This window comes from Paramisgurnus dabryanus, chromosome 1 (genome assembly GCF_030506205.2).
Source record: "Paramisgurnus dabryanus chromosome 1, PD_genome_1.1, whole genome shotgun sequence".
Taxonomy (NCBI): Eukaryota; Metazoa; Chordata; class Actinopteri; order Cypriniformes; family Cobitidae; genus Paramisgurnus; species Paramisgurnus dabryanus.
The window spans coordinates 40,658,485-40,672,333 of record NC_133337.1 but is presented as its reverse complement, the minus strand read 5'-3'; the positions used below and the strand labels follow the sequence as shown (position 1 = coordinate 40,672,333).

The window sequence follows — 13,849 nt, the reverse complement described above, 5'->3', positions numbered from 1 at the left end:
GAGAGCAGAGAGAGACAAGACAGGTAATGTCTAGTGTTTGAGAGCGCAGGGGGTGAGACAGGTCATATTTATTGTGTTTGAGAGCGCAGGGGGTGAGACAGGTCATATCTATTGTATTGGAGTGCAAAGGGGGTGAGACAGGTCATGTCTACTGTACAGGTCATGTATACTATAATGGAGAGCATAGAGAGGTGAGACAGGTAATGTCTAGTGGTTGGGAGTGCAGGGGGTGAGACAGGTAATGTCTAGTGGTTGGGAGTGCAGTGGGTGAGACAGGTAATATCTATTGTATTGGAGTGAAAAGGGGGTGAGACAGGTCATGTCTACTGTACTGAGAGTCAGGGGGTGAACAGGTCATGTATACTATAATGGAGAGTGTAGGGAGGTGAGACAGGTAATGTCTAGTGGTTGGGAGTGCAGGGGGTGAGAGAGGTAATGTCTAGTGTTTGGGAGTGCAGGGGGTGAGACAGGTAATGTCTGTTGTATTGGAGGGCAAAGGGGTGAGACAGGTAATGTCTACTCTACTGAGAGTCAGGGGGTGAACAGGTCATGTATACTATAATGGAGAGAATAGAGAGAGGTGAGACAGGTAATGTCTAGTGTGTGGGAGTGCAGGGGGTGAGACAGGTAATGTCTAGTGTTGGGGAGTGCAGGGGGTGAGACAGGTCATGTCTACTGTACTGGGAGTGCAGGGGGTGAGACAGGTCATGTCTACTATAATGAAGAGTAGAGAGAGGTGAGACAGGTAATGTCTACTGTTTGGGAGTGCAGGGGGTGAGGCAGGTAATGTCTATTGTATTGGAGTGGAAAGGGGGTGAGACAGGTCATGTCTACTGTACTGAGAGTCGAGGGGTGAGACAGGTCATGTAAACTATAATGAAAGCAGAGAGAGGTGAGACTTTATAGTAGTTTAGAGGGAGAGAGATAGGTCATGTGTACTTTATTGAGAGGAGGAGGTGAGACAGGTTATTAAATCAAACAGCATGACTGTGAATGATCAAACTTTATGTACTCACCGCCGAGACAGACAAAACTTCAAACCAGCGCAGGATGCCGGGCAGTTTATAAGCGGTTACGTAAGTTGTCCTTTCAATCCACATGTTCTTTTAAAAGAATAAAGACACAAATTGAGAAAAACATTAAGTGAACAGTAAGCAGTAAAAATGCTTTTAGCAAGGTGGCATATTCTAAAGGAAAGAGTGACCACAATTTATTCTTGCTACAGTATTTGTCATTTTAAGCTTCAGGCTTCATTTAGCAGAGCTTAATGGATGTTTATCAAACACCTGGGGAAGATGGGAGGTGGAAGAGATGCCTGGTATTTTAGTTTAATACTTTAGTGTTTTTAAATTTGGCAGCTCTCTATAATAGCCCAAGGTGTTTAGAAAACAACCTTCAGAAACTTCATTGACTGAACTAATTAAACAGAATCTGTAGAAATAGAAAAGCAAACTCACTGAAAACTCATTGTCCGGATCTTTCTCTCCTTTTCTGACTGGTCTTGAATACTGGAATTTCTGGACCTCGTTTACAGTGTAAAAGCTGAAATATAAATAAATATATCTGAAAATTGGTGAGAGGGTGCAGTTTAGTCAACTGAGGCTGAAATCTGGGAGCTTGTTGTTAAGATGAATATACATTTACTCGTTTCTAAGAAGGCCTGACATTCATCAAAAACACCGGATCATGAACTCAATAAAATGTTAACAGGTCGCCATCAAAGACACTGCAGGGATGACAAGAAAATGTTCTCTCTTCGGTCTCTGATAAGGACAGCAAGGACAGTTTTGCATTTAATCATATTGAAAAAAAGTAATTTTGTTTTTTGTCGACTAAACAGAAAACATGGCATATGGTGTAGAAGTTGAGTTAGATTTTATGACTACACCACAATATAAATAAACCTAACCCTGAATTTCTCAGTGGTCCAGCTCCATTCAGACTTAAGCAAAAAGGAGAGCAGGCGGCAATTTCTTCTCTGTGTTGGCAAAAGATAGCAAAACACAGAGGAAGTGAGCCAAAGTGAACGCTGACCTTCCAAGTTTACAAACACATCAAAATGAAGGCAGGACTTGAATTTCATTATCAACAGCACACAGGTGTGAGTGGTAAAACATGTCCAAAATTAACACGGCAGCCTTAAAGGCACATTATGTAGGATTTCACCACTAGAGGTCGCATTTTCAAAACAATAACAAAGGCGAAGCTTAACCCAGTAATATCAACCAAAGTCAGTTGTTCAAAACCTTCTTTTTAGTAAACTCTGTTTTCACAAACAATGTTCTCAATGCTCGAGTTCATGTGTAGAGATACAGGGGATACTTCGAGCAAAGTATCATATTGTGTCGAGCCTTCTTTGTTTTTTTAAAAAATTGTGATTTTGATGCTCACAGCATATTGAAGGCATAGCTTCTAGATTTTCTGCGATCACTTCAGGTCCTCAAAATGGCAGAAGACAAGTGAATGACGTCATCTGATATTCATGTATATTAGATTTTGAGCTTGTTATGTCAATGTTGTAATTTTACAACGTTGGGTCTGTAGGGTAGCTAAATTTGCCTGTGCACCTTGCACATTACATTAATTAACTGTACTTCTAATCTGTTAAAAATTTACTTTTTAATCATTTTTGGTAGCAACAAAATATAGTTTTGATTTTAAATGTCTTTGATACTATATTGGATTTTAATCAAAGTTTTAAGGTTATTAAATACGTTTTTAGGAAATCAATTATTTATTTAAGAATTTGAAAGTATTTATGTAGCAATATTTGAAACTATCCGTATCTTATTATTTATAAAATATTCTTAGCTAGTCATGTTTTCTTGTATGGGCTTTGTTTGGCCAAAAATCTGTTTTCTGCATGAGCGTCAGGTGATAATGTTTTGGAATGTAGGGTGGGGGTACAGGTAATATTACAACATTTCCATAAAAACTTACTAAAATCTAAAAAAAAAAAAAAAAACATTTATTTCTGCATTAGATGACTCGTACAACAACATATAAAAGGTGAAACATTTTTTTCTATATTTGGGTCTTGCAGGGTTAATGACGTTATAAAGGAGAGTGGATCCAACACTTCAGCATTTGTACACACTTGTTGCCATAATTTCTACAACCGGAAAACCAAGGATAGTCCGGATATTACTTTATTGATAGATGACAATGACTAGGGATGAGCCACATTATTAAAAATAGGCATTTCTCTTGATTTATAAATCCATGGGAACTTTTGGGATAATGTAAGTATACTGTAAGAATATATCACACTGTTCAAGTGGTTTCTGGATAATTTATTACAATAATCTTACATATTGTGGCTTTAAAACGCATAGTGCCACTGCTGATTTAAAACGACACAATGCAATATTTACAAATGTATAAGCTACAGGGTGAGCGAGATCCAGCTCTCCTCATCTCACACGTTTAACTCTGAAACAAATACATAGAGATCACATTCTGTCATGTGACCTCTCTAACGCTGAGAGAGAAGGAATTCTGGGTAAATAGTGAGTTTTAATTATTTGTCACGCTCGCTGCCGGCTCTGATTGGCTGCGGTAAGCTGCCTTCAACGCTTTATCGAGATTTGTGATAAAAGCTGTGTTTGCCCTGCAGCACTGAGTTCAGCCTCAAACAACATTACGCTTCAGTTGCAGATGTTTGTGTGATGTATTAACAGCACAGAGGTGTGTAGCTCAGGTCAAACACTGCACACTCGCTGAACATTTCCATTTTAATCAGCCGGATTCCGAAACACACAAATCCCAGAGCGCCAGATCTGCCTGCTTACAGCCCATTTCCACACACACAGGTCAGTAGTTATAAACAACTCATTAATTACAAATCCTTTAAACCAGGGGTTTTCAAACCGTGGCTCGGATCGTACAGTGGGATAAGGTGGGTCGAGCAAAGTCTCTTGGCTGTTGCGGTGAACGACACAAAAAGGGTTTAGTCCAATTAATAGAAAGAAATACACTCAGGTACCATCAGGCAAATAAACATATATTTTTCCATACAATGACAAGAGAAAAAAATAGCAACAAATGTGTAATGTTTTTTTCCATATTTACATATACAAATATTTGAATGTGTCCTAAAACAAAACCCTGCTTTAAACAATAATAAACATATTAATTAGGGATGCTCTCCTTGATCGGCCGCTGATCGGTATTGGACGATAATGGCATTAATTGACTCGATCGGTACTCGCTAAATTTGCTGATCTCGTGAACCAATCTTTTTGTTTACTTTTGTCATCATAGGGATCCTGAATGCGGCTGCAATTAGAGACAATTTTTTACGTAGTGCAAGCATTTTTATAAGCCGTTGCTCATGTGCGACGTGCAGATTTGGATTTCTCTCATTGCCTTTACAAAGACGCGCTCTGGTCAACAGCGCAACGCGTCTTTACATCCCCATCAAACAGCGTATACAACACATCTACAGCGGACAATTCCATCCTTATGCTGAAAGTTTATGTTAAAAATCTTAACAGTTACAGTCATCAAAGAGCTTGCATTTCAGCTTAAAATAACCTGATCATGAAAAAAACAAATCGATAATCGGTATTAGCTGCAAAAATCCTGATCGGAGCATCTCTAATATTAACACCCAGAACTATAAGACAGACACAGACAGACACACAGAAAGATACTGACTCACTTCACAAACAGATGACAGACAGACAGACATACAGACAGACAGACGGACGGACGGACGGACGGACGGACGGACAGACAGATACTAACTCACTTCACAAAACAGATTACAGACAGACGGACATGCAGACAGACAGATACTGACTCACCTCACAAAACAGATGACAGACTGACAGACAGACAGGCAGACTGGCAGGCGGACAGACAGATGGACATACAGACAGACAGACATTGACTTACTTCCCAAACGGATGACTGACAGACAGATGGACGGACAGACATATATTGTCTCACTTCACAAAACAGACGACTGACTGACAGACAGACCGACAGACAGGCAGGTGGACAGACGAATGGACATACAGACAGACATTGACTTACTTCCCAAACAGAAGACTGACAGACAGACGGATGGAAAGGTAGGACGGATGGACGGACAGACAGATATTGACTCACTTCACAAAACAGACGACTGACATACATACAGATGCACGGATGGACAGACAGACAGACAGACAGATATCGACTTCACAAAACGAATGACTGACAGACAGACAGACAAATATTGACTCACTTCACAAAATAGATGTCTTAGAAACAGACATACGGACGGACGGACGGACAGATATTGACTCGATTCACAAAAGAGATGACTGACAGACAGATGGATGGAGAGACAGATGGATGGACCTTGAGTCACTTCACTAAACAGATGACTGACAGACAGACAGACAGACAGACGGACGGACGGACGGACGGACGGACGGACGGACGGACGGACGGACGGACAGACAGACGGGCAGACAGACGTACGAACGGACAGACATCAGATACTGACTCACTGCACAAAACAGATGACTGGCAGACGGACGGACGGACGAACAGACAGACAGACAAACATTGACTCACTTCACATAACAGATGACAGGCAGACGGACGGACAGACGGACAGACAGACAGACAAACATTGACTCACTTCACAAAACAGACGACTGACGGGCAGACAGACAGACAGACGGGCAGGCAGACGGATGGACAGACATAAAGATACTGACTCACTGCACAAAACAGATGACAGACAGACGGACGGACAGACATACAGATGCTGACTCACTGCACAAAACAGATGACAGGCAGAAAGACGGACGGACGGACGGATGGACAGACAGACGAACATTGACTCACTTCACAAAGCAGATGACAGACAGACGGACAGACATTGACTCACTTCACAAAACAGACGACCGACAGGCAGACAGACAAACAGACGGGCAGGCAGACGGACGGACAGACAGACATAAAGATACTGACTCACTGCACAAAACAGATGACAGACAGACAGACAGACAGACAGACAGACGGACAGACAGACGGACAGACAGACGGACAGACAGACGACAGACAGACGGACGGACAGACATTGACTCACTGCACAAAACAGATGACAGGCAGAAAGACGGACGGACGGATGGACAGACAGACGAACATTGACTCACTTCACAAAGCAGATGACAGACAGACGGACAGACATTGACTCACTTCACAAAACAGACGACTGACAGGCAGACAGACAGACAGACGGGCAGGCAGACGGACGGACAGACAGACATAAAGATACTGACTCACTGCACAAAACAGATGACAGACAGACAGACAGACAGACTGGCAGACAGACAAACGAACAGACATACAGATGCTGACTCACTGCACAAAACAGATGACAGGCAGACGGACGGACGGACAGGCAGACGGACGGATGGACAGGCAGACAGACTCACATTGACTCACTTCACAAAGCAGATGACAGACAGACAGACATTGACTCAATTCACAAAACAGATGACTGACAATCGGGCAGACAGACTGAGAGACAGACATTGACTCACTTAAAAAAAAACAGATGACTGACAGGCAGACGGACGGACGGACGGACAGACAGACACACTCACTCAGAAAGTCAGACAGACATTAACTCACCTCACAATCTGTTCTGACACAGGTTTATTCTGGAACTTTGGTGGCAGCTCTAAAATGGGTTTCACTGTGAAACACTGAATGTCTGTTTTAAATCAAACTAAGAAACAATACACTGGGACACTTGCATCATATATTTATGTTTGTCTGGTATAACAGCTGCTAGATTTTAACATTATGATTATGTGGTTCAAGGATACTCTGTCCAGTAGAGTTTTTGATATCTTCACTGGGTGCAGTGGTGGTCTTCATCTTCTCAGCGTTGGGGAACTGAGTGAGCAGTCTCGCCTCGAAATCCTCTCGCCGCTCATACTCCTTACCCCGATAAATGAACATCTTATTCTGAAATAAAAATAACAACAAGATATGAATCCACACACACCTGGATCTGAAGATTAAATGTTCTGTTTGTGTCTAGTCCGTGAATATTATTAGCATAGTTATTTCAAAGAAAAACACAAAAAGAAAAATAAATATCAAACAACACAGAAAACACGCAAATGCATAAATAAATAAAAATTCATACTGTAGCTAAAATTTAAATGCATTATTAATTGTGAAGATACTGTCAGTCATCTACATCTGTCTACAACACTGTTAATATGTTTCTACTCTCAACTACACACACACAACTATGCACAAACAAACACATGCATTTTACACACGTACAGATATGGAAACTGTACAACTGTACAACATTTTCATTTCTCACACACAAGCAGATATTTTTGCTCAAATGTTATGGTTGCTCAATTAAAGAACTGCAGGTTAGATGTGGAATAAACCCAGGGCTGTTTTCAAATCTGCTTTGAGTGATAAGATGACAAATTGCGTAGAAATCTCGACTGGTGTTTCCACACAGATATTCAGAGCACGACAGAATAAACCACCGGCGCGCTGATGACTCCTCGCGCATACAAAAGTGCCACTTTAGGGAGGAAAACGAGTTTGCAATTCGTTTTCAATTTTACAAAGCCAAAGCGCCTCTCCGCAGATCAACATGTCAACACTGGCAGGGACTGACCGGCATTTAGATGCCCAACATTTTATCCCAGGATGACTTGTGGGAGATGTGCGACTGAGGGGAAAAGCTTTAGAAGAATTACAGACATATCTGACGCCACTCTGGCACAGTCACAGATTTTAAAGCTGACGTGTGTAAACGTGGTGCCCCTAGAGACTGCTAACCAAACTGTGATAGTATGTTTGAGCTCAGCTACTACACATAACCAAAAGATGATTGAATCACTTTTATTGATGACAGAGGCAAACACACATACAAAATAAAAACACAAAACTATTAGGGGATAAAAAATGAGAATTGTTTTGTCTCAAAATGTACATCAGTAATGGTTTTTGTAAGGTATGTTTGTAAAAATGACTTAAATGTGCTGAAGACCTAGTCCTGGATAAATCTAAACCATGTTAGGCAAACTGCTCCTAAATGTCCACAATGCAACACAAAAAACAGAAGATTCTGAATTGTAAGACTCACCCTGAGGAATGAAGGGAAGCCCAGCCCATAATAACCCACAGCGAAGTAATCCGGTTTTGGTCTGATCACTTTCACAATATTCTCATAAAACTGAGCCTGCTTTCTCTGTATGAAAGACAAAATGTATTATACAATCATACCTTGGCATTGAAAAATGATGGATTGGACTCTATAAAAGTCTGATTCTCTAGCTCTCTGAATTACAACTAACATTTTTATAAGGGATATTTAAGCAAATAAATTATTATTTCAATTTTTATTTCTGTGTAGTAAAGGACTAAGAACACAAAGTTTTTTGCAGTATCTACAGGGTCACAAAATAAAAGTTGCTTACAAGCTTTTGCTCAAACTGTGGTCAATTTGCTGACATCCCTTGAATTGAAATAAAAGTGAAGCTTATCTGGAGCAGAAAGCTTTCTTTCTGTCTGTCTGGATCAATGCATCATTTAGTGCCAATTAAACAACACTGCAGTAATGAAAGAAATCCATACCCTTTAGATATTCGCACAATTTAGCTAGTTTGGTAAACTTTATAGGTTGGAATGACTCATTAATTGTTTGTTTCAGTCTGAGAGGTTGAAAGAGAAAGTTTGTAGTTACCAGCAAAGCGCTCAGCTGTTCAAAGTCAAACATCTCATTCTCGTACTGTTCGGCTAACTCCTTCCCCAGGATGATGGCTTCCTCCCACATCTACACAACAACAAAAAACAAACACATCAAACGTCATCTCCTGGGAAATTAGCACGTCAAAGTACGCTTATGTGATGCTGAATCCATCTCGTAAACAATTTGCGTGTCAAACTAATTTTATTTTTTCAGATTCATTTTAAAGCGGATGAAAAACAATTTTCTTGAGTTTGTAAAATCAAACAAAAATCAAGTGGTTTTCATTCTTAACTCTTTCCCCGCCAGCGTTTTAAGAAAGTTGCCAGCCACACCAGCATTTTTTTATGATTTTCACCAAACTTATGCCTTGCAGAAAACTTTCTTTACCAAATATATAAACATACAATATATATAAAATGAAAAAACAGACCCTCTGATTTATAACAAACAATCTTAACAAAAAAAAATTTTTATCCTACCTTCTAATGCTGCGTTTACACCAGATGCGGTAGACGCGGTAAGCGCGAGTGATTTACATGTTAAGTGAATGCAAAGATGCAATTAGGCATCCTACGGCTCGGTACACGCGTTAAGCATGGTGCGAATGGCGTGTTTTGCACGAATTGGGAGTTGCTGCGGGAAATGCGTGAGTTGAAAAATCGGAACTTCGGCGGAATTCTGCCCAGCGTTAACCAATCAGGACCTTGCTGTAGTAGTGACGTGATTACAGGAAGCGAGCGGAGTGGCGGACTCTCAGCGGAGTCACAGAAGCCCCTCCCATGATGCGAATTTCCACATGAATGTCTTGAATGACTAGAATATCACGTGCAGCTTTCACACGCGAATGAAGCAAGCGAACTAAAATGTTCAAGCCTCCAACTACACGCGAATAGCGCGTTTTTGATGCATCTACCGTGGCTGGTGGGAATGCACCATTAGGTCTCTTCAAAAATACCAAATTTTGAACAAAAAGCTGAGATAATTGCATTTTTGTAAATTACTTTTCGTCAGCAATTAAATTCAGAACGATGATCAAAACAGTTTTTACGGTTTCTGAATCAGTGGATGCTTCAGTGTTTTAAAACGTGGGTAAGCACACCACCTAGTGGATAATAGCGGAAATATAAATAGCAGTAAAAACTCGTCATTGGCAGGGAAGTGTTTTCTCTCGTCAATGGCGGGGAAAGAGTTAAAGAAATTTATTTAAATACTTTTCTGTAAAATTGTTATAAGCTTTATTTGTCTTGAACCCATACGTTCTTTAAAAAATACTGTAGGTTAAAGTTCAGCAAAGAATGCAAAAGCTCAAAGCCATGAGTCTGTGTAATGCATGATAAATCTTTGGAGGCGATTTAGACCCAGAAAGACTCATATTTTGAGTCCCTTGCAAAAAATGGCACTCAAATTGTCTCGTATCAGATTTGTAACTTCAAATGCAAGTTGTAAATAAAACCTCCAGCCAGCATAACACTTCCATTGTGCAGGATTTGATCTAAAACTAATTCAAAGTTTGAGGTTACCCCGACGGCACGGAAACAGACTACGATTATATATCAATATCTGCAGTGCATTATTATTGAGACCGCTGCCAGTAATGATATCTGCAGTCTGGAGGAGTTTGAGACTAAAGGAAAGGATGTGGATTTACTTACCAAAGGAACAAAATAATAAACTAAAACAGAGGAAAAAGCATTGGAATAATAAAATGCAATACATATCCTAACATGGCTGTGTGAATTTATTAAACATACAGGCATAAAGATTGTGCTTGAGATTGAAAATGTCATTATTTATATGCATGTTATGCCTTGTAATAACGATCTATGGAAGCAGTTTTTAAAATAATCTGAAAACCTGGATTATTCCCATAAAATTCTCTCCACCGAACCAAAGACACACAAATCTCTTTCAATTCTCTCATGCTTTCTCTTTTGACACAGGCAGACATACTCAGTCAGCTGCTGAGGCCAATAATGGGGTCCGCGGTTCAGGGCAGAGGAATTGGTACAGTAAGTGAATCCCTGACTGTGAGACCTCGACGCTGGGCACAGATCTGTGCACGACCTCTTATAACCCCCTAATCCCTTCAGCTCATCTATCCAGCCTGTCAGCCTAATAGAGATGAAGCTATAACAGCCCAACCAAAAAACCCACCCTCTCTCTCTCTCGATGGGTCACCTTTGTGTTACATCAACCGCTGATCATTCTGCCAGTCCTGCACATTTCAGCTTTGTTCACAGATGTTTTTTTAGAGATGTTGTGACTCCGGCACAGGACAGTCAGAGATTGTTACCTTGCCCTTGTCGAAGTAGTTGATGATCTCTTGGTAAAGTTGATCTTTGAGTTGACACTGAGTGGTCGCCTGATACCCGTCTCTCTGCGTCAGGTGAGCGGCGCACGCCTCTTCAGACCACTGAAAAACATCACAGATACAATGTTTTACCTGCCAGGGACCTAGTTTAGAAGTGGGTCTAAACTTTGTCTATTTCAAATATACTGTATTATATAACCGAAGTACATGAAACATCGAAACGCACATGCATTTCGAGCTTTTATTTAATTTCAGTACTTTAAAGCGATTATATAAAGAGTGTATTGTACTGGGAAGATATACTGTAACTTTCAAAACTTCAAACTCCGAAGATCATTTATTGAAAGTAAGCTTGTAAAACTTTGTTATAAAGGATGGAAGTAAAAAAAGACTACATTGAGCACAACAGTAGCTGCATTTCCATTGCAGATTTGTGCAAAACTTTAGCTTTTTTTTTTTTTTACGGAATTATGCAAAGATCTAAATTTCAACCAATCGATGATCTACGACTGAAACACAGTTTTTCCTCTCGCGATAAGTCTCGCCAAACATCACGTCAACTGATGTTGGTAGGTTTACTAATATCACATCTACTTCACTAGGCATAAACAAAGTTAAAAGAGTATTATCCAAACATAAATGCCAAGGAAAGTCCCTTGAGCTTTGTTTATACTCGCACTTTGGTCCACAACGCAAACCTGTGCTGATCGCGCCACGTCTCAACAAACAAACGAGGCGTTTATAGTTGACGTTCTCGCTGTTGCACTATTCTTTGAACCACCAGGGGGCGACATGAGCAATCGAGTGCAAAAACAAACACAAAGAAAAGGATAGGAGTCGTTGATAGATCTCTTAAATATGTCTTTATTAAACATTATCATTTCATTAATGTTTTTACTAAACAAACAGTACAGACATCTTAGGGTTTGTATTTTATTCCTCGTCCAGTGGTTCATTCAATCCAAATATAAGCCAAAAATTCTGAATCATATGTAAAATAATTCATGTTGACAATGGCAACGTTTCCATACTTTACTTTAAGCTTGTCAGATAAAAAGCATTGCATTGCATTGTTTTGCATGGATTGATCAAAGAGATGCGTCACAGGCTTGCCAGAATCGCCTCAAGTTCGGTCATTTTCGGATGCGGAGCCGCGTGCGTGGTTACAAAAATTGCAGTGCACACCTCAAGGCAAAATGGGGTCTTGCGCACCCAATGCGCACGACTCCCCACTCTGCGCTGACGTAATTTTTGCCGCGAATGCATCGAGTATAAAAAATACTTTATACTTAGGAGTGGCAACCTATAGGTGTTTCTTGGAGGTAATAGTACATTAATTTAAATGAAAAGAGATGTAGAAGTGTTATCCAAACAATATTGGCAAAAAAAGCCTCTTTTAGTTGGGAGCAAACATATGATGGTGTTTCTGGGAGGTTTTAGCACATCCCGTGTCATCTTCAAATAATCATTATGTGACTTACTTGCATCAGGTGATCTGGAAATGTGAATAAACTGTTTCCATTGCAGTTTTGCGAAACACAACTTTTCCGAATTGCCTGAAAAAACACCTTATGCAAGTTTAAAAACGTTTTTTTTGCGATATATGGGAGTTTTCACAAATTGAGGTGTTTCCATTGGCTGTATTTTTTATTCGCAATTTCAATTTGCGCAATTTAAAGCGTAACGGAAACGTAGCTAGTAACATCTCAAATGACATTAAATTAGCCTTATTTAACCTCCGAGCTTTGGTTTGGCTGCATTTCAGATTTCTTCCAGCTATTCGAGGTTAGGAAGACCCAATAACCAAATATTTTTCTTTGAACATGAAGCAGTGTAATTGTCCACATTTGTGTACAACGCGTTAAGTATTATGGTACATAAAAAGTGATTTCCACATATGTGGACACACCAGGTTTCAGGAGATGAATAAATAAAATGGTTTTTAAATAAATATAACCCTTTAAGACCTCAAAAGCGAAAATGCAATAAGCAGATACACAAACACTCCCACAGTAAAATTGTTGTGCAGAAACCTTGAAGGGCTTTAGCTGCATTACTGATGTCAGTGCCCAGAGGCCATCTGATAACATTGATTTATGTGGCCACACTATAATATTCATTACGGATTCTGTAAACGGGTGATTATAAAGCAAGAAACTGCAGAGATTAAGAGCTCTTGGTTGCTTTTTGCTGACCTTTCAGTTCACTGCTGCTGTGGGACAAACACACACATACACAAGCGACTGGATGGGCTGAAGCAAATCAGCTGACTGTCCCAATGTGCTTTTCTATTGGCTATCACGTTGAGATGCCGTCTTGTGCTAAGGGCCCTGTCACAACTCATTCACTGCAGTATAAACCTCATTGACATTTTACGTTGTGAGGGTCAAGCACCCCAGGAAAATCGCATCTTCAGCAGTGAGAGGATATCCAACAAAATCTGCTGTTAAAAACACTTCAACTTCAAGCAGATTAATGTCAGTTATGGCCTAATCAGATAAATCTAGAGGCCAGACAGACATTGAGCGTACAACAGCAAAGATAGATGGTGCATATATTCTTAAAGAAAAGCCACGTGCAAAAACATGATTTTGCAACTTTTGTGTAAATCCCATGTAAATTCCCAAATGTTCAAATGTAGTGACATGCTTTTGACATAATTATGTGCTTTTGCACATGTGAAATTGATGTGGCTTTATGTCAAATTCATGTTGTTTTAATGTAATGCAGTCCCTACCCCCTTACCACAACCATAACAACTATTAATAACAATTCATTACACTGCTTTTCTGCAGCAGAGCTCA

The 13,849-nt window shown here is 40.1% G+C and overlaps 1 protein-coding gene across 4 annotated transcripts in view; it reads right to left on the bottom strand.

Annotated features, from left to right (window-relative positions):
- Positions 1 to 13,849, bottom strand: part of dock1 (dedicator of cytokinesis 1) — a 286,009-nt gene that overhangs the window by 26,132 nt on the left and 246,028 nt on the right. For all 4 annotated transcript variants that reach the window (XM_065260710.2, XM_065260711.2, XM_065260712.2 and 1 more), the window contains 7 exons: positions 11,028 to 11,147; positions 8,729 to 8,818; positions 8,129 to 8,233; positions 6,834 to 6,975; positions 6,637 to 6,718; positions 1,458 to 1,542; positions 1,017 to 1,103 (listed from right to left, as the gene is read on the bottom strand). In XM_065260710.2, the coding sequence (XP_065116782.1) occupies positions 1,017 to 1,103; positions 1,458 to 1,542; positions 6,637 to 6,718; positions 6,834 to 6,975; positions 8,129 to 8,233; positions 8,729 to 8,818; positions 11,028 to 11,147 (711 nt within the window). The remainder of the gene's footprint in view (positions 1 to 1,016; positions 1,104 to 1,457; positions 1,543 to 6,636; positions 6,719 to 6,833; positions 6,976 to 8,128; positions 8,234 to 8,728; positions 8,819 to 11,027; positions 11,148 to 13,849) is intronic.